Source organism: Dermochelys coriacea, chromosome 11 (genome assembly GCF_009764565.3).
Source record: "Dermochelys coriacea isolate rDerCor1 chromosome 11, rDerCor1.pri.v4, whole genome shotgun sequence".
Taxonomy (NCBI): domain Eukaryota; kingdom Metazoa; phylum Chordata; order Testudines; family Dermochelyidae; genus Dermochelys; species Dermochelys coriacea.
Genome location: NC_050078.2, coordinates 64,044,419 through 64,069,536, shown reverse-complemented (window position 1 = coordinate 64,069,536; position 25,118 = coordinate 64,044,419). Strand labels below are relative to the sequence as shown.

Genomic DNA, 25,118 nt, shown 5'->3' with positions numbered 1-25,118 from the left:
ATGAGCTAATATGTCCTACTGCAAATCTAAAGGAAATAATCTTTCTAATGATACTAGTCCCCATTTTCCAGTATATGCTATAATTTTACAACAAACACATGCAGTCCATACAATAATGAAGTTCCTGCCTATAGCTTGGCTGCATGTTGACTGACTGCTGCAAGTTTTGATGTTCTTGATTGTGTCCGCACCATAATCTTCAGTAAATCCCTGACCTCGGAGAACAACAGGATCCTGATCCAGGTTCCTCCCATCCCCTTTTAGGTTCTGAGGGCTGGCAAGTAGACCCAATGGGTGGAAAGTGTGAGAGAGTTCTTTGACCTGAGCAGGGTTGCTCTTGTTTGAGGGATCAGGGTGCACTGCTCTTGGTCCACTATGGCTATCTCTCTATACTTGGCACCTCAGGTGAAAGTCAGTCAGCAGCATCCAGAAACAGTAATTCCCTCAGCCCTGCTTCCCTTCAAAATTACTATTTATACAAAGTGTACTACAGTGCTATAGACCATAAGCAGACTGATTCCTGGTCCAAGGATCAAGGTGAAATCTGTCAGTTCTACAGCAATGACTTATAGGGGTTATGTGCATCAGATAAAGAGCTCCCCACCCTAATCAGTTGATCACAGGGACAATGCCAATGAGCATTACTGAATCAGGCATGTAGACAATGGGATCAAAGCAGAAAGGAAAAGCAATATTGGACAAAGAAGGGTGAGAAGATAAAAATTTTAAGAACAGATTAAGAAGGCTATTTGTTACAAAACCTACCCACATTCCCAGCCAAATTCTGGTGCCAACCAGACCTACTATCTTCAAATAAAGCAGCATGTTATACAAATCAAAATATGGAATCCAAGTCCCAGAGCAAAATATTTGGTTTAAAACAGCCTACAGTATCCAGGTATTTCAGACACAAAATTAGTATTTGTCACTTTTTAGAGAATCACCACCAGAGAAACATTTTGGCAGTAAATCAGGGGGCCCTTGCATATTATTATAGTGTGGTATTATTAGGTTACCACAGTGATATACAGTTGCTAATAGAACTAATATCAAAATGGATGTACATCTTGGGCCTGATCTAAAGCCCACTGACTTCTATGGGTTTTAGGTAAGGATCCATCTGCTTGAGTATGTGGTTCTACGGTATGTCTACTATGCAATCAGAAGGTGTGACTCCCATAGACATACCTTAGCTAGCTTTGATCTAGATCTGCTCTGATTTAGCTCTAGCTCTGATGTAATGTAAGAGGAATGCACTTGATCACGTCACCCACATCATTCATTCAAGTCCTATTGCTCCAAATTCATTAATTACTAGCTGCTTATCCAAGTGAGTTATTTCTTATTTGTACATGACTTTTAAAATAGCAGTTAACTTTTACAGCAAGTGTCTCAGGTAGATCGCATGACTGTATCTGTGGTTATAATGGTGCAAGTTTGAAATACAGCACTAACATGCCATTGTTTCTTGTATCTCATAAGGTAGGTTTGAATCTAAATACTGCCATTAAGTCCACATACCATAGGTCTAACTTAATACATTTAGGTTATTGAGTAGTTTTAGTAGAGACTACCAATTACTGCTAACTCTGAACTAGTGAGTTTGTGGGGCTGACCTTTCTATACTGAAAAAGTAGGAGTTCAAATGGCAATATAAGTGGAGACTTTAAATAACAGCACAACTAGTAAGTTTGTTAGATTTCAGTGTTAGCATGGAGGCAGATTTAAGAACAGTTAACATACAGTATTGGGAGAAGAAAACAAGAGAAAAAAGGATGTAGTCAATGCATTACAAAGCTAAGAACACAGAGCTATATTCTGCTCCCCTTGGTGAAATATAGAATGATTAATCAGAAATTAGATATTGTAGGTTTTAAGAGATCCATTATATCTTCCCATAAATTCTGACCTGAGCTACCCTTCGCCTTGGCACCTTGCTGTTCATGTTTTCTGCAATCAGAGTTTTCTTGTCTTCAAAATTCCAGTTGCAGATCTTAGAGTACAGAATAACCAAAGATATAAAGGTAAATATATATCTTCCATAAATTCAATCAGTATTCGTCAGTTCTTAAGAGTACTGATTTGTCAAGTTGTCCATTCTAACATCTGGTTCATGATAAAATAATAAATAAAAGTGATAGATATTTTCATTATTTCATTTTCATTTCTAAGCATCAGCTATGTTTAAGCTGATACTGAGATATATAGTTTTACAGATATGTTAGGTTTGAATGTTTATATATATATATATATATATATATATATAATTACTACATAATGCTACAAGCCTTTGCAAAGAAATGGAAATGATAAATCTAAAAATCAATAAAAGGAAGTTTAAAAACCCTCATAAGTTGGCAAGTGTTTTTTACAGTGAAGTTTAATCATAACTCAGATATGGCAGCACTACAAGTGTTATTAAGGAATCAGTCTTTCCTAATTAAGTCATACTAGTCCCAATCCAAAGCCCAAGTTTATGGAAAAAAATTGGATAAAATCTTCAAGAGCTTTTATGTAACAGGGACATTTTTGAAAACTTTACCCTTGGACCTCAATGGATTCTGAATTTGGTCCATTATTATATTTTAAAGTACCTTTGTACTTAGTGATAATTTTGACTTAGAGGGCTTTAAAAACTGTGGGCTAGATCCTCAGTTGATGTCTATCAGTGTAGCTCCAATGATCTTCCTTTCACATCTGCCCAGACTTATGGCCATCTGACTGGGATACAAAAAGAAATGATAGGCTGGTCCAGTCCAAAAATTCCCAGTCAGTCTGATTTACAGATTTGGGATAACATTTTCAAAAGTGCGTAAAGTGACAGAAGATTGAGTCCCATTGAAAATCAATGAGTTTTAGACTCCTTACTCCTGGGGGAATTCTGTGCCAAAAAATTAAACATTCTACAAAATTCTCCTTTTTTTTTGTCAACATAACACAGTGTAATCACACCAGTTTCAATTATTTTGGTAATTTATTTCAAAATACCTGTCAGCAACTATGTCTGTAACCAGAACCATCCATCCCTAGGGTGAATCGGGGTGACTGCTCCAGGCCCTGCACTTTGGGGGGCCCCATGGGCCGGTACGATTGGCCAGTGCGGTCAGTCGTGGAAGAGATTAATCCATAACTTCCGCCCCGGGCCCTGCACCACCTTAGGGATGGCCCTATCTGTAACAATACAAGCAACAAAAGATTCACAAAATGTTTTTGACAAAGACTCCTTACTAGGCATATTAATATAGAACTCTGATTAATTTAAACTACAATACAGAAATATATTTCCTGCACCCCTCAAAAGCAGTGTAAAGGCTTGGGAGAGTCAGGGGTAATAGGAGCGGAGGGAGACAGAAGCAATTGCTGGGAAGGAGCCTGGGTGTGAACCTGGGAGTTGTTGGGTGTGGGTGAGAAAAGTATAGAACAAGGTTTTTGGAGTTCTTTGGGCTGGGAGGGATTGTTAAGAAGTCTCCACCATGCAGATCCTGGCTGATCCCTAGCCTCTCTCATTCAGTCAGGCACATTTGTCACTGCACTCCACAACCCCATGTGTCCTTGCACCCTCACTCAGCCACCCCACTTCCCGCCACGTGGCCCTTCATCCCTCTCCTATTCCCATGTGTACCTGTACTCCTACTCAGCCCCCTCAGCCCCATCCCCAGATATGTCTGCACCCCTTACCCCATGTGTCACTACACCCCACTTCCATTCATCTCCCACCCCAGTCTGTCCCCTCCATATCCTGTGCTTCCTGACCTGGCCTCACGGGCAGGATGCTGTGAGGAAGGCAGCCTCTTTTGTTCCCTATCCGCAGCTGGGGCTGTCCCAGGAGTGGCTGATCTCTGTTCTGGCACCATAGCGGCCCCTTGTGAGCAAAAGGCGTAACTGCAGCATCTTTCCAGCAGCATTCAGAGTAGCAGCCATGTTAGTCTGTATTCGGAAAAAGAAAAGGAGTACTTGTGGCACCTTAGAGACTAACAAATTTATTTGAGCATAAGCTTTCGTGAGCTACAGCTCACTTCATCGGATGCATTTGGTGGAAAATACAGTGGGGAGATTTATATACACACACAGTTCTCTGAGAGAACTCTGAGAGAACTGTGTGTGTATATAAATCTCCCCACTGTATTTTCCACCAAATGCATCCGATGAAGTGAGCTGTAGCTCACGAAAGCTTATGCTCAAATAAATTTGTTAGTCTCTAAGGTGCCACAAGTACTCCTTTTCTTTTTCCAGCAGAATGTATTTTCTATGGGGAAAAAACAAAATTCTGCACAGCACAAGAATTCTGCACATGTGCAGTGGTGCAGAATTCCCCCAGGAGAAACTCTTATGTTCCACTGACTTCTACATACATGTGGAAAACTACTGATTTTCAATGGGACATAGGCTTCTTTGTCACTTTCCGCAGCTTTGGAAATTTTACTCATATACTGTTCGCATGAGAAATTTGATTTATACAATTTGTGAAGCATTAAGACAAAACCATGCTCTTTTCTCATGAAGGACTGAAGAAATTAGTAAGGATATTCAGCTTCTTACACTATTGTCATACAGCTAATATTTCCTATGCTGTTATATTATTATATCAATAAGAGGGCCAACTGTCGTGCTGTTGTAAGCATGAAATTCCACTGATTACACTGGAGTTACATTTGTTTAAACAAGGGCAGAAATTCGTTCATATTCACTAATTTATTATATTGGCTTTTATGGTACTTACATAAGATTTCATTCCTTGAAAGCAAAAATATTGTAAATTTTCATACACAATAGACCAAAATTGTATCCCTCTTTACAAATACGTCAATGCTTCATTTAGATCTGCTCTGTATTAAAGACTTGGTAGCAAAATAAGTCAGGGTAATATCTTATTTTCAAACTAATTCAGAATGTGGAAGCATTGTAACTCCCATTGATTCAAATGTGAGTTCCACGGGGGAACAAATGTAAGACTCATGGGGTTTTCGCTCTTTTTGATTATAAACCAGAGACCAACGGGCAGGAGATTAGAACTGGCATCTCTACTGATCCCTCTCACCCAGTTTTTTCTTCTGATGGGGAAGTATGTACATTTTAAAAGCAAAGATCTCACCTGAAACTAATAATTAGAAAAAATCTTTCAGCATTTAAGGTTGGATGACTCTTGGTCAGAATCTATAATCAGACATTCTTACTGAGGCTTCGGATTGTTCCTGCAAGCTTGGTGACATTCTGAACACGGGAATTTAATAAAATAAGCATGCATAATAAAGAAGAAAAATGATCAAAACAAAGCTACAACATTCCATGTTCATGATGTTTTTAATACTCATTTTACTAAGAGTTGCAGAACAATGTCTATTAAATTTCCATTCATCAGCAGCCAACAAGATATGAATGAGCATTAACTCCAAACAAAAACTGGCTCATATCATCATATTGTGCACTTAAAAAATATTTACAAATCATTTTAAAAAAGGAAGATTAATAGTGGAAGCAACAATGAATATAAAACATGGTTGACAGGCTTTCAAACAAAAATAAATTCAAGTATTACTTTGTAAAGTTCCTCAGACATTTGTCTTTAAATTTTGTTTGTGCAATATCCATCTTTGCATAGTAAAGAAAACTTTATAAAACTCTAGTTCTATGTAATTTATTTTTTAACATGCACCTACAGTATATTTAATTTACCTCATAGAGCTCTCTTATAAAAGGATTAGGTCAGTTCAGTGGGATCATGCAGCATACCAGTAAGATCTGTATAGTTATCATAATTTTCTTGTCAAGATGAATCATATAGTGGAGCAAAAATATAGTGGGTGAAATGGGGACTTGTCATTGCTTAACGTTTACTCTATTAATATTAAATTGTGACACTTGTTATGATAAATTAATGTAAGTAGCATGTGTACAATACTAAATGTGGCAAATGAATGGCTTAGAAAATCAACAATATCTAGCTAAATGGTTAAGACTACATAACCCTAGTACCACAGAAAAGATTTGTTAGAATCCACTTTTGTGAGTTATGTGATGTCATTTACATCCTGTACATACAGAGCATAATGCTTGTGTGTTTTACACATACACGCACACAGCTAAACAGTGGAGCATAAATTCAGTCAAGAAATCATATTTCCTATGAAATTGCTAGTGTAACAAAAAGTTACACCAACACTTACCATATGTACATAATATTTGGGGACCACTGTGGTCTGATTAAAAACATCACATCGCACATTTACAATGTTATTTGTGAAATGCTTATCATCAAAGTTTTATTATACAGGTAGTTACATTAGACACCTAATTGATTTTGTAACCACAGTGGCATTTCTACTGTAGTTACCACATTGATTCTGCAGTAGAACCAAAATGTGCAGTTTAGTACCTGCCAGAGAGTATTATATCTTCCATATGCAGTAGCAAAGTGGAAATAAGCAACAAAGTACCAGTGGGCAATACTACAAAGCAAGTACTTTGAGTTCCCCTCAAAATTACAAGTACTCATTGTCATTGAACATTAATACAACCAAAACTCTTGCCCTGAAGTCAGATAATGTTGAAATAATGCTGTAAATAACCCTGTTATCACAATATGGAGTAGATCTATATCAACACATACTACCTAAGTGTAGTACCTCTTACTCATAATGCAACAACAGTGGTAGCTTTAACAAAATCATGTTATCTAAAACATCATTTGACAAATAACTATATTGTCTGCAAAACAATATAGTTTTCATGGGAAAGACTTCTCTTACAATATCCAATCTGAAAGAGTTTGAAATATGTTTGGAGGCAAAAATATTTTATTGAACAAAGTAAAGCAAAAAAAAAATTATAGTAATTGCAACGCTAATTTTTTCCTAGTATTTCCATCAGTTGCTTTTAAAGTTAAATCCAGAAACTGACTCAACATTTGAACAAGGAAAATGAAAGTCAGGAAAATGAAATATAAGACCCAAATGGAGTTAGAGTTATAGGACTAACTCCCTCTCATTTATACTAATATAAATAAGAGGTAATTCCGTTGAATCCTGTCAAGTTACTAGTGTAAAACCAGAGTAAGTAGAATTATGATCAGGCTCTAAAACTTTTCTTTGCCCAGTTCACCAAGGCCCAAGTCCAATGCCTGTTAAAGTTAATGGGAGCCCTTCCACTTTGTCAGTGGACTGGACTGTGCCCCATGTGTGAACATACAAGTAATATCATTAATGTGCCAACCCTCGGAAGTGAAATCTGAACAAACCCTAAGAGTGACAGTAACCATCCATAGCAGAAGTAGTATCTCTCCAGATTGTACTTTGAAAGGTGATAGGTACTAAAGAGGGAAACTCAGAGTGACTCGGATGTTTGGATCATCTTTACAAGCCTGTGAGGAAGGGAGAGAGGAGAATGGGTGGGAAAATGGACTAAAAGGGAAAGCCTTAGCTTGTTTCAAGCTTTCAGCATTTTGTGAATATTTTAAGGCTTACTTAAGCTTGTTTTCCTTTCACTTGGAAAAGCTAGATGAAGGAAAATAGTTGTTAAAATTAAAAAGATATGAACTTGGCACTTTTGTGATTAATTTGAGATGGTGTCAATTTTCTTATATTAGATACAGAAAATCTGCATGACAGCCAAAAAAGTAATTCAAAAGAGACTTATTAAATACATATGCATTTACACATTTTAATATGGTTTGGTTTTTGGTTTCAAGCATACAAACTTTAGATCACACCTGTTTGGTGCCAGAACTCCCTGGATCTGCATGCTACAGCTGCCTTTTTTGAGCAAGCCCAGAAAACCCGCTAAACAACATGCTAGAAAGAGTAAAAGGGGAGCAAAATTAAACCACCAAAAATAGATTTACACAGAGAATAGAACCTTTCTAAGGAAATCCTTCAATAAAGATATGTGAAAATTATATGTCAATCTCTTATTTCCATATATACATTTTTTCTTTCTATAGAAGAATTATATATTATCACTGCTCAAAAACAATAGCTCCCATGCCCAAAGGAATTTTAGTCCAGGAGATAAAAGAACAGAGACAATGAATCCACAGAACAGGGAGAGAAAGAATGCACTGCACTGGTGGAAGAAGATTTCATAAGAAGAGCCTAATATCACCACCTCTGCATTCTGTGTTTTGTTGTTTTCTTCTCTGTATATATTTGGGTGCAGAACTTGTGCGGGCTGGCTTGCTAGCTTGTTTGTTTGTTGTATATATGCCATGCAGTTTACCCTTTCCAAAATTAGCTGCTCATGCCACTGGAATTTGTCATTTAATATGAAAAAAAAAAGTCATGCGAACTCAAGTTAGTGCCAGCAGGCTAGGGGAAAAAATCTTCTATTTTACTATTTTGAAACAGTTCTCTTATTGCACTTGGTTGGTTTCCCCCTTCTTTCTTTCTTTGGAAAAAAAAACCCCAAAAAATAAATAGTTGTCCTTCACGGTTTTTTTTTTAAGAGAAAGATGAAAGGAAGGGAGTATTTGAACTTATCTCCAAAAAAGACAGTGTTCCTTCACTCCATCCCCAGCAACCCAACTTTAGTCATTACCATTTCTAATGTTCTTCTTTATTGATTGAGTTCCTGCACAGTGACAGTAAAGACTCCACACCCAGAATCTAGTAGTGCAAGAAGAAGCTTTTCCAGGAAAGTTCCTTCAGATAGGACCTTGTTGATTTGGATCGTACCTTCTCTTTTTGACATTTCTTCCAGTGTGCGTCGAAAGGATATGAAATGAGGAAATGAGAAAAACATAAAACATTAGTTAGGCATAATGGGAGAGAAGCAGTGCTAACACCATAGTAAAGTAATAAGCTCACTTTGAGGTAGTCTCACAAACTAACCTTACAGTGAAGTAACTGTAATATTTGACCTTGAGAGGGTTTGGACACACTGTATTACAGTATCAATTCCTGCTGTCTCTATGAAGTTTAAAATTGCATATATTAAATCTATATAGTGTATATAATTCACTTTTTATTTATTTATTTATTTATTTGCAGTACTGCAAGTGGCAGTCAATCCTATTTAGATGGGAAGTTTTTCAGACTGTCTGACATGTCTATAAATTAAGTCAGGACAGCATTTGTACATCATTTGGAACCATTCAAAACAGTCACATTTCAAATGCAAAATTGCCTTTTTGCATTTTAAGAGTATCTGGCTGTTTATAACATGTGCTCATTAATCGCCAAAACATAGATCTTCCACAAATGAGGTGGCCATGCTCCCTCAGGTATCCATCTTTTAGTGGCTACCCTGAATCCACAGATAATTTTATAGTGGACCAAGCTATCTTAGTGTGTCTGTGAGCCTTTACCATACTATGGACAACGCGCTTTGAATTTCCAATAAGGTACAAAATATAGCAGATACTGAGACACTGCAGTCGAAGGAGAATGGACAGAGACTTTTAATTATGCCATTACAATTTAGTTTTTATACTAATGTCCAGTCTCCTACGATATTGATATCCTATATTAATAAACAGCAAGACATTACAAGGCAACAGCACAAGTTGGGTGCAACCTCCCCATAATCTGGCTTTATGTGGGGCATCAAGCAAAGGGCTCATGCATTTAGTCTTAACATTGGGCATGTGCACCACTACCGCCACCAAATTGTCATGCAAAAGACATAGAACAGGAATTAAAAATTATATACACAAAGCCCAAAATTTCCTTTTTGACTGTGCTCTCCCAATACCACCATTGCTGTAATGTTTAAGCTGAAAGCAAGCCTTTCCTAGGTTGTACAGGTGACTTAGGAATCAGTGCAAAAAGAAAAATTATCCAGGACAGGTCTTTCAGAGAACCTGGCAGCCTTTGATCTTGTGCCAGTGCTTGCTTGACTATTTGTTATTAAAGCATGCAGCGTAAGAGTTACAGGCTTTTAAAATTTCATTTTTCCCCTTTTTATAGAAAGGTGTTGTACTAATCCTCATTGTGACTCAAACTGACTGCACTATTTAGATATATCAACTCAGAAATCTCTGTAGCATTCATACCCTCTGAGTAGATCTGATATTAATGGATACCGTTTTTCTAGTCAGATGTAGAATTGTATAGTAGGAAGTCTGAATAATATTTGACTATTTAAATCTGAATCAAAACTTATCTGGACTTACTCTCTCTGCCAGTTTCTCTATTTTTCTATGATGTATGAAAAGGAGTGCTTTAAATGACTGTCTATATTTGTTAAACGGCATACTGAAATTCAAACCCCACTAACAGTTATTTACCTTTAAAACACATCTAAAAAATCAGATCACTAATACATGTGAAAAATTCAGATGATTTAACCATCCATTAAGCTCCAAATTTAAAGGAGTATTCTGGAAAATGTTTGCATTCCTGTTATTTTTAAGGGGACAAACCACTAAAAGCCTATACTAAAGTCAATTGTGTTGCCTGCAGTTTTTCTATTAAATTGATGAGTGGGCTCTGTGACATTTAGTATGAAGTTACAGTGGGAACATGTTTTGCTAGCCTCTCAATATAACCTCCCAGGTCTTTCCAACTGACCCCTTGCTAAAGTAGTACTCCTGAGCAGCACAATCCTGCTAGTACTGTCTCTGAGCAGCAATGGACGCACTTTGGAACAACTGCCAAACTGTTGTGGAACTGTAACACAGCCCACATCATACCAAATGTCTACTAGGGTCTATTTCAAAGCCATAAATCTCATTTCGATCATGCCCTACAGTTCATTAAATGAAAATACATTCTTCCAAAGGTAAAAAATTAAGTCCACTAATGCCTTTCTTCTTTTTCAGTATTTCCTTAATATGTTACATCAAAATGTTATGTTTCCTCTGGTCAATCATTAGTAACAACTGTTTTCTCCATAATATCAAAGACTGACAAAGTTGTCATGCCTGAAAACTAAGGGTGTAGGGATCTAAATGTGACATTCAAAATAAGTACACAAAACTGTTTTTGAAATACACTATTCTTGATGTTCAGTAAATCAGTTTTGCATATTAATTATTTGGTAAGAAATAACACCTTGCTTTTATGTAATACTTATCTGAGTATCTCAGAGTGCTTAACTAAGGTGGATAACATTATCTCACCCAAGCTTATACAATAAGCTAGTGGCAGAACTGAGAGAAGAATTCAGGCCTCCTGACAGAGTCACATGCTCTAACCACTATGAACAAATCTTGGTTCCCCCCATCCCCCAAAATCATAACTAGAAGTGAGGGAACTAAAAATATTACTACTGAAGGATTCCCATTTATTCATAGGCCAAATAGAGTGTAGCAATTTATCATAATGAATTTCCTATACTATTCTGCTAATCCTCCATTATAGCTAAGCTCCAAGCACTGCTAAAAAAATCACGTTGTATAAATCTTCCTGATGAACACTGGTCAGAAGAGTCAGCTGAACCCTCTACCCTGCTATATCAAGATCCCCACCTGGCTGTATAATTGTTTCCCCCACCCCTACACCAAGTGCAGGGCTGGGCACAAATGCAATCCTTGCAGTCAGAGCACACGAGGACTATCGGGTGAGCGCACACAGGAACGCTAGACTCCCCAAAGAGTTATGCTCCTCCCACATACTATTCAGCAGAATGGGCCTTATGTGCAGTCAGGGTAGAGCGGCACATGCCACATACTGTGCAGTGGGGTTTGTGAACTCCTGGGGATTCCGCAAAATGTTACAGGGGGTTCTCAGGAAAAAAATTCCCTAATGGCGGACAGAGCTGTCCCTAGGGACCCCGGAGCCCCTGGACTTCCAAGAGCTAAGCAGATCAAAGCAAGCATATCTATCACACTGAGGAGATTTAAACTTCAAGACTCCTTATAAGAAATGGAAAGGGAGGTGGATATTTTTTGCTGTTTTTAAAATTAAATAGGCAACTAGTATTGTTTTTAAAATTATTATGAAGAACAAGTTTAAGCTTTGTTGTAATGAGCGTTGATTGCCTGGACTGCTCAAGACCTGAATGCTTGTGTAGGAGGAACAATTTGAGTTGGCTTCTAAAATACCTTCATGCTGTTTCACATCTGATACTCCTTCATGAAACATAGGAGCCTTGTCTTATAAAAGGCTTATTCAAAGTGATGCAAGCTATGAAAGTGAGATATTGGAAGAGTATTGCTGTTTTCATAATGTAATAAAAATACTGTAATGATAAATAATAATTAATAATAAATATTGTGTAATAAGCATGTCATAAAAACAATTTTTATATTTCCAAGATCACTGCTTTTATAATTTATACTCAGGTAAAGGAGAAAATCCCTTGAAATATTCATTTTTAGGAGGGGGTTTGCGAGACTTGACATTTTAGTGAAAGAAGTTCACAGGTTGTTAAAGTTTGGGAACTACTGTGTTAAAGGGTATTGCAGAGGCTGTGCTTTGTCCCAGGAAGCCTCAGGAGCTTCCAATGTGGCAGTGCGGCTTTGCTCTGGCCCCTATTGCAGGCTGTGGCTTCAAAGCATGCATTAGCCCTTAATATTTAAAAACACACACATATACACACACACACACACATATAGGTATATCCAAAAAGCCCAGTTCATATAATGGACTAAAGGCGCCATTAACATCCAATTACATCTAAGACTACTATGCTATATTTTTGTAACTTCAAAAATGCAAAACGCAGCTTCTGATTATAAAACAAATTATTAGCAGAAAAGATGTATATCAAAGTGCAAATCATTTTTATAGCTCAGTTGTAAAATACTTAAAACTGAGGTTTAAAATGGAAATGTTGGAAGATGATTAGTTTTAGCAATACCTTGTTAAATGTTTAGTTCCCTAGAACTAAACACAAACTCAGTCACATTCTTCCCCCAAATGAATTAATATGGATTCCACTGAAAACACAAATTTGTGCATCTGAGCGCAGAATTTGGCCTACCACAGGCGGGTAGATATCCTGGGCCCTATCTTGAGGAGGTAGGAGACAGGCCTGGCTAGGATTGACAGGAGTGTGGTCTTTCCCTGCTGGCTGCCTCAGCTACCTCTGGGAATAGTTGTTCTGAAATACTGAACAGCAGCCAACCCTCTCTGGCCAATAGGGGAATCTCTACACAGCATTTTGGAGTGAGCCTCCCAGCCAGGTTTGACCCCTCTCCTAGGCTTCAGAGCCCAAGCTCCAATCTGAGTGCTAACTTTAAAATGCTGGCTATGCAGCTATTTTTAAAGGACTAACACAAGCCCTGCTAGCCTTAGTCTGTCGACTGAGGCTGGGAGGCTTGATCCAAATGCTGTATAGACATACCCCTAGAACTTCACCTGGCTTCACTGCTGTTTCAGGAAGACGGGTATGCTCCCTGATGCTAGCAACGGCTGCTCTTTTGGACTCCCTCTTGGCCCCTTCTGCTCATTCTTCCTCAGCAGCAAAAAGCAGAAGCACTAAGACCACTTCCCTTCCACTCCACAAGAGGCTGCTGTTTAGGGCTCCCTATTTCCTCCTCCAGCCCGTATAAACATTGGCTCTTCTTCAAGGCTCCAGACCCATACATGCTCATTGGCCAGAGGAGGAGGAAGAACAGTGTGGGTGCCTTCACTAGTGCAGTAAACACCAATGTGAGGAAGAGGAGATGAGCCCTCGGGAGAAGGGTCACGCTACAGAGAATGCTGAGGCCACCACCTTAACTTCTGCATTGCCTATTGTTTTTGGCGCTGTTTTAGCCATGGAACTCTAACACAGCATTAACTTTTTTTTACATTTAATCCCAGTTTCAATAATTTACAGTAATAAAAGTTCAGTCTCCATTAGGTCTGAATCCAAGAAAAACACAACTATTACTTCTGTTAAAAATAAAATACTCATAGCATAATGATAACAAGCCACAGTGCAAAGCAATAATCACCTACATTCCATTTAGGGTAGTTGCTTTTAACCCTTTTGACAGCATAGTTCATTCTTTGCAAAAATAAATATACAAAATAAATCCACTGCTACCCCAGTCTTTAATTACAGTTTTGATGTAACCTATTTTTTCTCCTCTTTGCTTATAAGTGTTTTGAGAAGACCACAGCAACTAATGTACAAACACACTGCCTATTTTAGTAGCAACTAACTACTAGTGTTGCTATTGCAGTATATTATGTTCTTGTAAGTAGGTGCCTTCCTCCATGTTCACAGAAACACAAAGTATTGCCAACAAAATTAAGGGTTACTCCAATGACTGCACAGTCCTTCAAATCAATAGTGTTTCCCCACACCAGATCTTGAAAAAGTGAGCAAACCCACAGTAACCAGGCTGTTGCTATGTGAAATTGCAAATTAAAACAACAAAGCTGGGGGATGGGATCATCAGCGTCAAAACAGTGATAGAGTCTAGGGAACCAGCTTAGCTAGTCTGCTGCCATCTGTTGGCATGAGGAACAGTAGTAGACATAGCCTGTTATTTGATTTTGAGCAGGTGGATTCATGCTGCTCATGGACCCACTGCACACACTTTGCAAGGAAATGCAGAGTGGAAGGAAAAATAGATGTTCCTGACAAATCAGAGAGCTTGTACGTAGTTCCTATATGAAGCATACACAAGGTTTCAGAATTTCATTGCACAGGCTCTCTACTGTAATGCCCTACACCACAATGGAAATATAGCACTGCTGATAATTTTTGACTTTCCAGTATCTACAGGATACAGGATTTGGCTCAATTTAAATTCCTAAAGATGCCTTTATGCAGAAGTGTAGGGATTGGGTAAATATTTGGCCCACTGAGTAATCCTCCACTTGGCAGGAAAGCTCTGGATCTTAGCAGCTATTTCTGGGAATAGTACTGTGCCTACACATTTCTACCAACCGCAGCACCTCCCCTACTAGTTTATTCCACATTCGGAGGACTATTATGCCATCTCAAAAGAAACTTCCCACATATTTTTTTAATTTAGCCCTTACCAGTACTACTACTTAATGTTGTTATTTACTAGTATCCCCTTTCAAAATGTAACAAACTATCAAACCAGCATTTAAAAAAAGCAACTAAATGCGTTACTCTAGCAAAACTACACATGTACACATTCACCACTGTCAAGTATTTCTATATTAAAAAGAACTGGAAACTGAGCCTAAATGTGAAATTCAGAGGGCCCACACAAGACTGCCCACATTAACTAACCCCTCATTCCGTTTCCACTTTAGTCCTTAATGAAACATTGTCATGTTTGAAGGGCGGTCCATGGATCTGCTGCCATTATGTGAACTTCACCATCAATGCATGTTATGTGTTTGCATAGTGCCTAGAACAGTGCAGCTCTGACCCATGAGAGGGGCCCCTAAACACTACTGCAGTACAAAAAACAATTACTACTTCATCAAAATATAAACAAGGTCTTCTGTGAAACAAAATATAGTTCCTAACAGGGTGTTCACTAGCAACATTTAACTCAAATTCACTAAATATGTTCCTTAAAATCTATGTGCACCAAACATTTTACTGAGACTTGATCACAACAACTTTTCATTCCTATTTTTATCCATATCTTTCCAGAAAATGTCTAAAAATAAATCCTAGTTTGTTTTGCTGATTTATACCAAACTGACCCACTAAGTTCATGAACAAAATTGGCTTAATTGCAGCTTACGTTTGATTTGGACTTGACACCACAGTATGTTGTGGTGCATGTGAACACCTGATAACCTGTGGAACAAAAATCACATCTCCTAGTTTGTAAAGTATTGGCTACTTTTTCTCACATTACTAAAGACTGAAACATCACTTGCTTAAAAGGAAAATTAAAACCCACGCTATTAGTCTTGAACATCCTACAAAAAAAATCTGGAAGCAAAGTGTGAGAGGCCCTACATCGTGCTAGCCTTCTTCCACATACAAGTGAAAAAGCCTTTTCAATTCCCCCCAAAAAACATGCACTTCAAGCTGTGAGCTAGGCCAGGCCATTGTATTTGAGGTTCTGCTACAGAATAAATATTTATATCTTGCTCTTTTTAAAATATTGAACTCCTGATATTTTCAATACGAGAGCGTACTCATACAGGGATACCAAATAGTTTTATATTTTTGTATGACAGGAAGACATGCAGGATGCAAAGTGGAATATTTGTATCAGTGATTTAAGTGATAGGGAGCAGGTTAGTTTTGTGCTGGGCAATATATATATATATGTTGACAATACCAAGAAAAGCAATTAATATTGTATTATTTAAGCCAGAATTGGACCATTTAAAGTCCTGATTCAGGAATACACTTAAGTGTGAAACTTCTTCACCCCATCCAGGACAGCACTTAACTGCTTTAAGCAAGTATGTTAAGCATATGCTCAAGTGCTGTCCTGGACAAGGATGCTTTCCTGAGTCCCGGTTTACCATACTCGTATCCAGAAGCCACTAACCCACAAGATTAATCTTTAAAGGAGTTTGTAGGTCTACATTTAAAAGGATATGCCCTGCAACACAACAACATTTTAAACAATTTTTTACTGTAGATGCATCCCAAAATACATATTTTTAGGGCTGAGCACCAACATCTGCACGTGGATATATGTACATGGTTCCCATTTACTTCACTGGGAGTGGCATGTGTCTAACGGCCAAATACAGACCTAGAGGTGTATACTGTCATTCATGCATAGGTTATTCAATCATGTAACTCCCACTGTGTTAATTCCCAGGAAAATAGTCCACAAGTGGAGGGAAGGACAGACTTAACATTACTTGTATGTGTAGGCTTATAAGGGTACAAATTCTGCAGTCCTTAATTGAACATTTGCTCAAAGAAGGATTGCAGAATTTGGCTCAAGTTCCTGAACAGAATTAACAATACTATAATTAAAATAAGTTCTAATACATATTACAATATTTACATATTTCTCTATTATGTATATGCTATGTTAATGTAGACAGCTTCTTACATGTATACTTTTTATGACTTCTTTTCTTTTATAATTTTGCATCTAATATAACCTGTGCTATATAAGATGCAAAGTACATCAAAATAACACAATATGCAACAAAAGGTTGTGAACCGTAATTAATGTTTCACAGACTAGGCCGTTATACATTATAAGCAATCTTGCAGTCTCTCTGCTTGCAGAAGACCCAATTATTTCAATGGCGAGTCTTCATGCAAAGGGCTGTAAATCAGACCAGTGGCTGTATACTCCAAAATACATACCTCAACTATTGTTTTGCTTTTAACCCATGCATTGAATGTCATAAGTAACAAAAAGAAAAGCAGTACTTGTGGCACCTTAGAGACTAACAAATTTATTAGAACATAAGCTTTCGTGAGCTACAGCTCACTTCATCGGATGCATTTGGTGGAAAAAACAGAGGAGAGATTTATATACACACACAGAGAACATGAAACAATGGGTTTATCATACACACTGTAAGGAGAGTGATCACTTAAGATAAGCCATCACCAGCAGGCTTATCTTAAGTGATCACTCTCCTTACAGTGTGTAATATAAACCCATTGTTTCATGTTCTCTGTGTGTGTATATAAATCTCTCCTCTGTTTTTTCCACCAAATGCATCCGATGAAGTGAGCTGTAGCTCACGAAAGCTTATGCTCTAATAAATTTGTTAGTCTCTAAGGTGCCACAAGTACTGCTTTTCTTTTTGCGAATACAGACTAACACGGCTGCTACTCTGAAATAAGTAACAAAGAGTCACATTCTTCCATCTTTAAATGTGTGGAACTCTCAATGTCAGAAATGGTTTTGTGAAAAAATATGATGAACAAACACAGGTCATCATTAAGACTATCTTACAAAGAAGACATTAATTTGGGGTCAAATTCTTCCCTCACACTTATCCAAAGCTATTGACATTAATAGGCAGCACAAGAAACAATGAGGGCAGAATTTTGTTTTTAAACTCTAATATACTAATTATAAAGAGGTAAGTGGAATTCTTTTTTGCTCATGTCTAAAGCATGGACAAAATCAAGCATTTTTAACTACCCTTTTCTTTCTTTTTAATTTCATTTAGTTTTGAGCAGCTATCATACCACTGTAATTCTAGTGGGTGTCATATACCACTCCTGAGGAAACTGTGAATAAGAGATTAGGAAAATAATCTTTTTTTACACAGATTGGCTATTACCTCTCTTGTACTATTTGAGCATGCAAAGCAATGATATTTAACCTATATTTTTGGTTCTTATTATAGCTGATCTGAAGTGGTTTTTAAAAAATATAAAATCAATAAATACAAAAACTATTAAGAACTTCAGGGATTATTGCTTTGCATCATGTTCCCAGCCAAAATAACCTGGCTGAGCATTTGTGTAAATGGCAAAAGTGGGGATGTATTCTTCATCCAGGTTGCTTCCACTCCTGCCTCTACCAAAAAGTAAACTGGAGTAGGAGTAGCCTTTTTGGACTCCAGCCTGGCTATTACCTGGCCTTACCCTGTCCAACAGCACATAAACTGCTCCCATGGAACTGGACTCTACAATCCTGACAACCACAATGCTTAAAAAGAGCCCTTTGCCCCCATAGAGATGGAGACAAGACTTGCCCCAATGGGAATATAATGTGTAGCATTAACATGACAAATTAATAGGTTTTAAAGAAATTTTTTAACCTTCCAAGATTTGAGGACAGGGTTGTATTTCTCCTAGAAGAGAACTCTGAAAATAGTATACAGCTGTATTCCTTACCAAGCTTTAGATATTTGATGTAATGGGCTTTTGCAGGAGATACTTAAATCTTTAAATCTGGTGTAGGCTAGTATGTAAAAAGGAATGATTTCTAAATATTCTGTTTCTAAATACATGTGTAAGTTTTTATGACTACCCATTATCAAAGATTTAAGATCTTAAACAGGTGTATTTTTAATTCGTGCATTTAGGTAATCTTCAGTCAAGCCCACAATTAAGGATCAACTGTTGCTGCCATTCATGGATGCACAAAAAGCAGCCACAATCTTAGTTTGTCTCTCTGACTGCAACATTGGGGAGTGTTACTCCCACACTTGGTGGTGCTAAACATCTGGGGCCAGATCATCAGTTGGTGTAAATCAACCTATCTCCACAAAAGTCAGTGGAGCTTTGCCGATGTACACTAGTTCCAAATTTAGACAGAGCGTGCTAGTTGATATGGACAAGGTGTGTGTAATTGAAATTACAAGAAAGCATATAATAGTCCAAATTCATCAAAATATAACTCCATTTTGGTTAATGAAAGTTACACCTGGAATGAATTTTGCTCAATATATGTTTCATGTCAATCAATGGTAATATACTAGAGCTGGGCAGGAATCAGTTTTCCTGTCTCAGAAAGAATTCTGAGATTTTGTAAATTATGAACGAAAAGTCAAAATCTTGAAAATTTTCATGAATTGATAATTGAAGAAAAAAATCAGTTTAAGTTAATTAAAACTTTTGTTCCAATAATTTTGAAATGTTTTGTTTTTATCTTTTTTAGACTATAAATTACCTTAAATTCTAAATAGACCTTTTCATTTGAAAGTGTCAACATCCTCCTCAAAATGTTTTCAAAATTGAAAATTTCTCAAAACTGCCATTACCCATGAAAGGTTTCTGTTTCAATGAATCAGAATTTTTGACAGAAAGACATTTTGTCAAAAAACTCAGAACAAATTGTATAGTATACTTCATATCTCGGTTAGACACAGAGCAGCCTTGTATCAGTTTTCAAGCATTGCTGTGCACAACTTCAGTGTTCATATATTTTTCAAAATGTACCTTTAGATTTCCTACCACTATGTTTCATTCTCATGCCAAAATAATATTGATATAGGGAGATGGCTTCTTCATGAGAAGAAAAGTATTTCTTTTTTTCACTTTTGGAGTTGTTTTCCATAATCTTATGAAGGTTAATCCACATATATTACTGTTCTCCAACTTTGCACCCTGGTGACATCTGTGGTTTTTTACATTCACCTCGTTTCAGTGCAAGTGTAACTATTTGAAGCAGTATTTTTCACTTTGAGTCCTTGTAGCAGGAACTCAAAACTTAGTGATGTAAGCAGAAAATAGAAATGCCATAGCCACTGAGAGAGAGACATGCGGCATTGCTTACTTAAAGCCCCATCCTGTCCCCCCAAGGAACAATAGCTGCTACAAGGATGGCACCAGCGATGGAACCTATTATAAGATTGGTGGCACTAGACCTGCGATAAAGGATACGGGAAGAAAGACATAAGAACCAACCACTTCATTCATGCAAGGGAATCGTAATCAAGCAATTTAGGAAAACAATAACCTACATGATGTCTCTAAACATTTTCAAAGGGGCTCCACTTGCTTTTCATTAATAGCATGAATAAACAAAGCTATTGTAATGTCTCTCACTGTGCTATGCCTACTTTCTAATACTAGATTTTTACCTATTTCAGAAATTAACAACACGGTCATTCACTTCATTCTCTGGCTTACTATCCAATAAACACATAGTACATGAACTACCAGTTCAGAAAATTCAGATATTTGTAAAATTAAACAAAGTCTTAAATTTTTTAAAAAATAGCATTCAAGGGGTAATAAAACATGAATGTTGTACTTAATGCCTACTTATTTCACTCCGATGGCAAATGAAAACCCAAAAAGCCCATCAATTCTGCTTTTCATATAGCTCTGATCTTATAAGGTGCTGAGTACCTGCAAATGCCACTTATTTCATTTGACTGATAGCACTTCTTAGGAGGCACACAGCACCTCATAGTCCCTATGGTTATGTCAACCTTAAGTTTACTAACTACAGAGAGTTTGGCAGAAAGGGTGGTGGAGTAAAAGGGTATGATTCAAATAAAAAATAATAAAGATCTGTAATTGAAATAAAAGCTGCATTCCCACTGAAGCATTCCAAACATCAATGCATCTCTTCATCATCCTCAAGCAGCCACTGAACAATAAAGTGGGCAGGGAAAAAGAGAAGGAAAAAAAGATGGCATAAAATCCATTTGGTGTAATTTTCTCTAAAAAGGCAAGAAAGCACTTGAGGATCAATTATGAATTTCTTACACAAGTGCTTTATTTGCATGGGGGAGAGGACAAGGAAAAGAAAATACAAAATAGATCTATGATGCTTGCTCAAATTAATTCCAGACCACAATATTCTCCGCTATCAGGCCCTCTCTGATGTAAATCTACTATCTCTAAGTCCAAGGCAAAGTAAAATCTAATACAACAATTCTTTTGCATATCACACACCTTATAATTGAACATAAATATTTAAATGCCCATTATTAGCCTTTCAAAAATAGTACTAATGAAAAAAAATAAACCAAAGTGAGAGCTCCCCCACTGCAATAGCCATTTTGCTATTCTAAGTAGCACAGCTCTGTTTTTGGTATCACAAGGTGTTTGGAATACTGTTGGGGAGATACAAGGAGGAAAAGAGGGGCATCAAGAAAACATGGGAGAAGAAAAACAGAGAGGGGTAGCAGGAATAGCTGAAGGAGCTCAGGGGCTAGTTACCTTATAATACTGCCCAGTCCCAGACACAACAGTGAGAGAGTATCCTACATGTTAAAATTCATCACAGTGACCCATTTTTGAACAATACATTACATAAGTCAGTTGTTTCCTTGGGTTTTATTTAAGGTATCAGGTCAGACTGAATAAAAAGCAAGCTCACCAGCTTTTATTTGCAACAAACAGTGCAAAGAATGAATCATTCTGTATACATCATATGTTTTACTAGCTCATGTCAATGCATGATTTTGGGATTAAACAGGATACATACCATACTGCAGATCATTCATGATTTATCTTTCTGAATTAACATACCAAGCTTATAAAATTATTTTCTTGTCATCTTTAAAAACAATGGCTCAGATTCTGCAACTACTTATGTCGAGTAGTGCCTTAGTCTTATCATAGTCTCATTTACTTCAAATGGAACTACTTATGGGTACTCACCACAGATGAGGGGGGCAGACTATGGCCCCAAAAATTATATGAAAGCAGTCTAAAATTAATTAATATATCCCTTTTTAAAAATACTTCCTGTCTAGACAACACCAAGTATTCAGGGATATTAATAAGAATCTAACTTAACAGATATGAGCAGTGCACAAACGTAACAACAATAATCAAATGTACATTTTCTACTAATGGAAAATGCATTTTACTGAACTTACCTTTCATAGTCAGACTTGGCTACAAATCAATAACACTGAGCATGTTGGAGGATAAACAAATGCTGGTACATGGGCATTCTATTTCCAATTAAGAGATTTTTCCTCAAGTACTAGCAACTTTATGATTTTTCATCTATTATCTTTGCCTGACCCAAAGCGCAACTTCTATCTTTTGTTCTTTTTTTTTTTGGTAGATGGATTTGGATTTAATGCAAGTTTAATGTTTTTAGAGGTTTTGCAAATGCAGCAAGTAACTGATTTACGCAACATTTCAGAAGCTTTGGGAAATCCACAGAAATTATTTTTCAGCCTGGCCTCAGGAAGTTATTTTTCCACAGAAACACTGCAGTAGTACATTTATCTGATAGTGACATATTTGTAATTTGGAAACAGAAGTCCAGAAATGGCCATTTCAGGATATTTGAAATATGTCTACTTGTACAGAAAAAATAATTTTCCATGTGTTTATTATATGTTTGATAAAATGTTTCACATATGCTTAGAAAAATTTAGTACATGTTAACGATTCAACAGTAGGCTTGGACTTAAAGAAAGAAAGCAATGGCATTACTGTTACTCTGAATAAATTCATCACCAAGCTGATGCATTTAAATAAGATTGGACAATTAAATGAAAATTAGATTTAGAAAATATGGAAAACCCTTTAAAATTACTATAACTGTGGTGAATACCAGAAAGTCCTGATACAAATCTCCTGTTTGGGGACTGACCCAATTGTAAGTGTCATAACTAGGGAAGGGCATCTTTTCTTTTAGCACAGAAAATAATTTGAAAACCAAGCACTTGTGCCAACAGCCTTAAAAATGGTAAAATAACATAGCAGTAGATAGTTGAGGCCTTTGTTAAAAAGATTCTGGCTAAAACTACACTTTTTCCTGTGGAATCGAAGTAAATATTGCTAGTCAATAGATTAGGAGTGACAATTCCTATTCATACAGATTAATTCCTCTTTTTGCTAGATCCATCAGACATAGAAACTGAAAATGCCTATGGATTACACTCAGGGTGAAATCCTGCCCCATGGAACTCAATAGGAATTTTGCCATTGACTTCAGGATTTCACTTGAATCTTCAATGGAGAGACATAGCGTGTGATTCCTTCTGTGTAAAGAATTATAATAATATTAATAATTATTATTCCATAGTGCCTTGGAGCCCCAGTCACAGACCAGGACACTAGTATGCTAGGCGCTGTACAAACACAGAACAACAACAACAAAAGGTAAAGATTAATTTGTTTACCAGAGAATTCTCCAGGTAACTAGTACTGGTTTGGAAATTTATAAAAAGATCAGAGACATATATTGGAAAACAATTTTTAAAGAATATGTTACAATAGATTGAACATATTTTGTAAGATAATTTTAAATACCACAAAAATTGGGCATTTTTATATTTTAATGTTTATCTTGTCTTTTTTTTAAAAAATACACATTACATTTTATCAAACAAATAAATACATAGAAAATTTATATTTTTATCAATATGCCATGATTTAGCTGCTAATCTAAAGCTAAACTAGACGTTGGTTCATTACTTTAATAAATGATAAAAAGTACCATTTATGGAGGAAACAACAGCCAATAGATTTCAGCCATATAATTTCTATAGTGACTGGATTAACATGGAATAAAATGCAAATTTAAAGTAAGAGATTTTATTAACTATAGTATTTTGGAGGCATTTTCTATTCTACCTGGTGGAGAGAAATAAAAATTGGGGTGGATGAATTCTTTCAGATCTATTATTACTGTTGATCTGCCAACTCCATGTATTTGCCACCATGCTGTCTACAGGTACTTTTTATGAGTGGAAAGAATCCCACTTACTTCAAAGGGCTTTGAATCAAGCTCTATATCCCCATCAACAGGATGATCCTATTGAAGAGAGCAACTAAAATTAATGTTCTGTATATCTATTACTGAGAATATTAATAATTACAGTTCTAGATTGGTCCAATCTAGCAACAAGAAGGTGATCAGGGAAAGTGTGGGACCCTTACTGAATGGGGGAGGCAACCTAGTGATAGAGGATGTGGAAAAAGTTGAACTCGATGCTTTTTTTGCCTGGGTCTTCACAGACAAGGTCAACTCCCAGACTGCTGCACTGGGCAACCCTCAGTGGTGAAAGAACAGGTTAAGGACTATTTAGAAAAGCTGGACAAGCACAAGTCCATGGGCCCGGATCTAATGCATCCGAGGGTGCTGAGGGAGTTGGCTGATGTGATTGCAGAGCCATTGGCCATTATCTTTGAAAACTCATGGTGAGCAGGGGAGGTCCCAGACAATTGGAAAAAGGCATATATATATATTAGTGCTCATCTTTAAGAAAGGGAAGGAGGAGGATCCAGGGAATTACAGACGGGTCAGCCTCACCTCAGTCCCAGGAAAAATCATGGAGCAGGTTCTCAAGGAATCCATTTTCAAGCACTTGGAGGAGAGGAAGGTGACCAGGAACAGTCAAAATGGATTCACCAAGGACAAGTCATGCCTGACCAACCTGATTGCCTTCTATGATTAGATAACTGGCTCTAGATAGATCATAGATAAATTGATATGAGGAAGGCCGTGGATGTATATATCTTGACTTAAGCAAAGCTTTTGATACGGTCTCCCACAGTATTCTTGCCAGCAAGTTAAAGAAGTATGGATTGGATGAATGGACTATGAAGTCGATAGAAAGCTGGCTAGATCATCAGGTAGTGATCAAAGGCTCGATGTCTAGTTGGCAGCCACTATCAAGCGGAGTATCCCAGGGTCTGTTCTGGGGCCGGTTGTTCAACATCTTCATTAATTATTTGGATGATGGGATGCATTGCACCTTCAGCAAGTTCACAGATGACACTAAGCTGGGGGGAGAGGTAGATATGCTGGCAGGTAGGGATGGGGTCCAGAGTGACCTGGACAAATTGGAGGATTGGGCTAAAAGAAATCTGATGAGGTTCAACAAGGACAAGTGCAGAGTCCTGCACTTAGGATGGAAGAATCCCATGCACTGCTACAGGCTGGGGACCTACTGGCTAAGCAGCAGTTCTGCAGAAAATGACCTGGGGATTACAGTGGATGAGAA

The 25,118-nt window shown here is 37.2% G+C and overlaps 1 protein-coding gene and 1 long non-coding RNA gene across 9 annotated transcripts in view; both read right to left on the bottom strand.

Moving 5' to 3' along the window:
• Positions 1–709: 709 nt before the first annotated feature.
• LOC122458189 lies at positions 710–3,232 on the bottom strand. Its single transcript, XR_006278095.1, has 2 exons — positions 2,989–3,232; positions 710–2,106 (listed from the first exon to the last, which is right to left on the bottom strand). It is a non-coding gene; the product is annotated as an uncharacterized LOC122458189 (long non-coding RNA).
• A 2,050-nt stretch (positions 3,233–5,282) lies between these two features.
• Positions 5,283–25,118, bottom strand: part of ADAM23 (ADAM metallopeptidase domain 23) — a 179,673-nt gene continuing 159,837 nt past the window's right edge. For 2 of the 8 annotated variants that reach the window (XM_038422245.2, XM_043505641.1), the window contains one exon: positions 8,467–8,684. In XM_038422245.2, the coding sequence (XP_038278173.1) occupies positions 8,636–8,684 (49 nt within the window). In that variant the 3' untranslated portion in view covers positions 8,467–8,635. Of the gene's footprint in view, positions 15,598–19,966; positions 20,058–23,050; positions 23,151–23,171; positions 23,927–25,118 lie in introns of those variants that run through there. The other 6 variants (XR_005295655.2, XM_043505640.1, XM_038422247.2 and 3 more) reach the window with 6 other exon arrangements.